Genomic DNA, 3299 nt, shown 5'->3' with positions numbered 1-3299 from the left:
TGAGTGGCCTGAGGGCCCTGGGCAGGAGGGGACATGGGTGGCTCGGGGCAGAGGAAGTGTGCAGGGAGGGGGGCTGGTAACCCCCAAGGACATGTTCTTAGGGATTTATCTTCCCTTTGGCCTCACCTCGCTGGCCACTTTCTTCTGGTTCTCCAAATTTCCTCTGCCCCATCCCTTTGTGCTTTTCCAGCAGCCCTCTGCTACTTCAACCACCAACACTTCTGGAGGGTGATTATGAACCGTCCCTGTGGCACCGAGTTCTGCAGCAACCGCTCCAGCCTGCTACCAAACTTGCTGAAGAAGCCGCTTGTCTCACATGCCTCTGTCACCCAGAGGGAAGTCCCGGATCCTGAGCAAAAGAAGGCATCTCCGTAACCTTGTCGGAAATCCTGCCCATTCATCTGCATCCCTGTCCTCATCCTTTCTCACAGCCTTGGGGGGCGGGTGGCCTTCATCACTACAAGGAGTTAGAGAGGGAGGATATTACTTCTCCTCCTTGTTCCTGCTTGCTTACTGTTTGGGTGATGGGGAATAAATGGTCTCTTGTTTATCATGTCTGGCTGTTGTTGAGACAAGACAACAACTTGAAGGAGGAGAGGGAGGGACAAAGAACAACTTTGTTTCCCAATTGTTCCTCCTCAGGGGACTTTTGGCACCCTTTGGTTCCCAGAAGTGCCCAATCTCTCCCATAGCACACGGGAGTTTTGTTCACCCACCACCCACCAAACCCTTACCCCACCCCCAAAGAAAGGAAGAGGGAGAAGTACCCAGGAAGATATGTTTGGGGAGAAACTAAGGACCATTTTCTAGAGCCAGGGGGTACCTTCAAAGAAGCTCATGATAGTCCCAACCCAGCTAAAGAAGGGCAGTCTCTGAAGACCAGGTAGGTACAGCAGGTGCAACCAGACCGTAGTAGGTGTGCCCACGTGTGTTACGATCCCAACAGTTGTTAGTAGGTAAAGGGAAGTGATCAGGGGAGAGAGATCACTTAGGAGTGAGTTGGTTTATTCAGAGTGAACAGCCCAAGAGCAGACAGGCCCAAGGTAAGAGGCAGGTTACCTGGGGTGCGGCTCTCCTGTGTGCATTGGGCAGCAGTCCTACTTTCTGTGTCCAGAGCAGGTGACTTGAGAAGTCCTAGAGCCCTGTGCCTGGGTACCCCCAGCACCACCTCCACCTCCATCACACCTCCACCACCATCTTCACCTCCACCATCACTACCACCGGTTCCATGGTGTAGTGGTTAGCACATCTGCCTTACACTATCACTACCACCTCCACTACCACCCCCTCTACTCCCTGGTTGCTATTGCTCTCCACCCAAGCCTCCCATGTTCTCCATCCTGTAACAGCAGGAAGAAAATATGACAAGGAGGAAAACCTTAGAGTCGGGCCCTAAGCTCAAGAGACAGATTGCACCTTTGGGTTATAACCCAAGTCTCATGAACACGTGCAGCACCTGCCTTGGGTAGCACTGGCAATGACTATCGGGATTCAGACATCCTGCACAGAAAGGCTGGCCGCCCAAGAGAGCAGCTGTGACTGCTCTTTGTCATATCTCTGCAGATGGAGCCATCATGCCAGCCAGCTAGAGGAGGGAAGGGACAAATTATGAGCGGATTGGATATGTTAAACTATATATCTTATTAGGTTGAAACATATATGATACTGCTGTTTTAGCAGTTAAATGCTGGTGATTTCATATGGTTCAACCTAATATATATGACTGATTTCTATTTGGTTTTGAAGCTCTTTTAAGATTCTTATTTTTATCATACCTGACCAGCAGTGGTGGGATTCCTAACTTAGTTCCAAGCAGATATTCTGAGCAAAGAATCGAATACATAGGCTTGAAATTTGGGCAGAACAGGCATTCCACAAATCCCTGCTCATGGTCCCCCTTGGACTCCTTCCCTCTGGTAGCAAGGATCTATTGAAGAACCTATTGAATTAATCATCCTTGGGGAAGGGACATCAAACAGAGGGATGTCATGACCTCTACTATATATATACATATAACCGGAGAAAGAGATTTTGTAATTTAGAGTAAGTCATAAACTCAAATGCCTACAGGGGCTAGGCAGGAGGGGAATTAAGTTTCACTTCTTGAGGGGAAGAATATCAAGAATCTGTGGATATATTTTATTTTTAAAAATTTTTTTTAAAGATTTATTTATTTGAGAGAGAGAAGGAGATAGAGAACATGAGAGGGGGGAGGGTCAGAGGGAGAAGCAGACTCCCTGCTGAGCAGGGAGCCCGATGCACTCGATTCTGGGACTCCAGGATTATGACCTGAGCAGAAGGCAGTTGCTTAACCAACTGAGCCACCCAGGTGCCCTGTGGATTTATTTTAAAACCACCACATTCTACCTTCTGGTCACAAATTATTTACATTCTTCACACATACAATATACACCTCTCTCAAGGCCCTGAAAATCCTCATCCCAGTAGAGCATCAATCAGCTAAAAGCTCAAAATTCTACTGTGTTGTGAGGAACTAAGTCCCCGTGGAGTCTTTAAGGGTTATTCCAATAAAGCTGTGGGAATTCCATTCAGAGAGGTATACAAAAGTGAGGATTCATTATATCCACAAGTCCTAGAAGAGGGAGGCATGATATTCCACATGGAGACCACATAGGACGAGTGCCCAGAGAGCAGCCTCAACCACGCAGACGGGGAGCTGAGAGAGTGAGGACTCACGGCCAAGTGCCTTTATTGGGGTCAGGGTGGGGCACACAAGCAAACGTATGAGGAAATTTCGGGGCACCTGGGTGGCTCAGTCATTGAGCATCTGCCTTCGGCTCAGGTCATGATCCCAGGGTCCTGGAATTAAGCCCGAAGTGGGGCTCCCTCCTCGGCGGGAAGCCTGCTTCTCCCTTTCCCACTCCCCCTGCTTGTGTTCCTCTCTCGCTCTGTCTCTCTCTGTCAAATGAATAAATAAAACTATTTAACCAACCAAACAAACAAACAAAACGTATGAGGGAATTTCATTAGTGCGTTTGAATGTTACTAGGTTATAGTCAGGGGAGGGCAAGAAGGAGAACTTGTGGCAGGAACCAGCCTCATCACACTGGTGCACCTGCTCACCTGGTGAAGTGCTCACAGCCTAGTTGTGGGGATGTTGACACATCAGGCAAATATGAAGTTTTAAGGATTTATGATACACTTGCCATCTGTTATGGGCTGAATTTTGTCTCCCCCAAATTGATATGTTGAGGATCTAACCCTTAGTACCCCAGAATGTAACTATTTGGAGATAGGGTCTTTAAGAGGTGATTACGTTAAGATGGGTGATGGGCCTT

The 3299-nt window shown here is 48.1% G+C and overlaps 1 protein-coding gene across 1 annotated transcript in view; it reads left to right on the top strand.

The window, feature by feature from the left end:
- The window catches only part of ODF4 (outer dense fiber of sperm tails 4), a 6079-nt gene extending 5529 nt beyond the window's left edge, over positions 1-550 (top strand). Inside the window, exon 4 of the mRNA XM_088027241.1 lies at positions 191-550. Coding sequence (XP_087883367.1) covers positions 191-375 — 185 coding nt within the window. The 3' untranslated portion in view covers positions 376-550. The remainder of the gene's footprint in view (positions 1-190) is intronic.
- Positions 551-3299: the final 2749 nt, after the last annotated feature.

This window comes from Eumetopias jubatus, unplaced genomic scaffold (assembly GCF_037043125.1).
Source record: "Eumetopias jubatus isolate StellerSeaLion01/CBP00866 unplaced genomic scaffold, mEumJub1_p1.0 scaffold_10, whole genome shotgun sequence".
Classification (NCBI taxonomy): Eukaryota; Metazoa; Chordata; class Mammalia; order Carnivora; family Otariidae; genus Eumetopias; species Eumetopias jubatus.
Note: the sequence above shows the minus strand (reverse complement) of the source record. Positions and strands in the feature narration are given on the sequence as shown.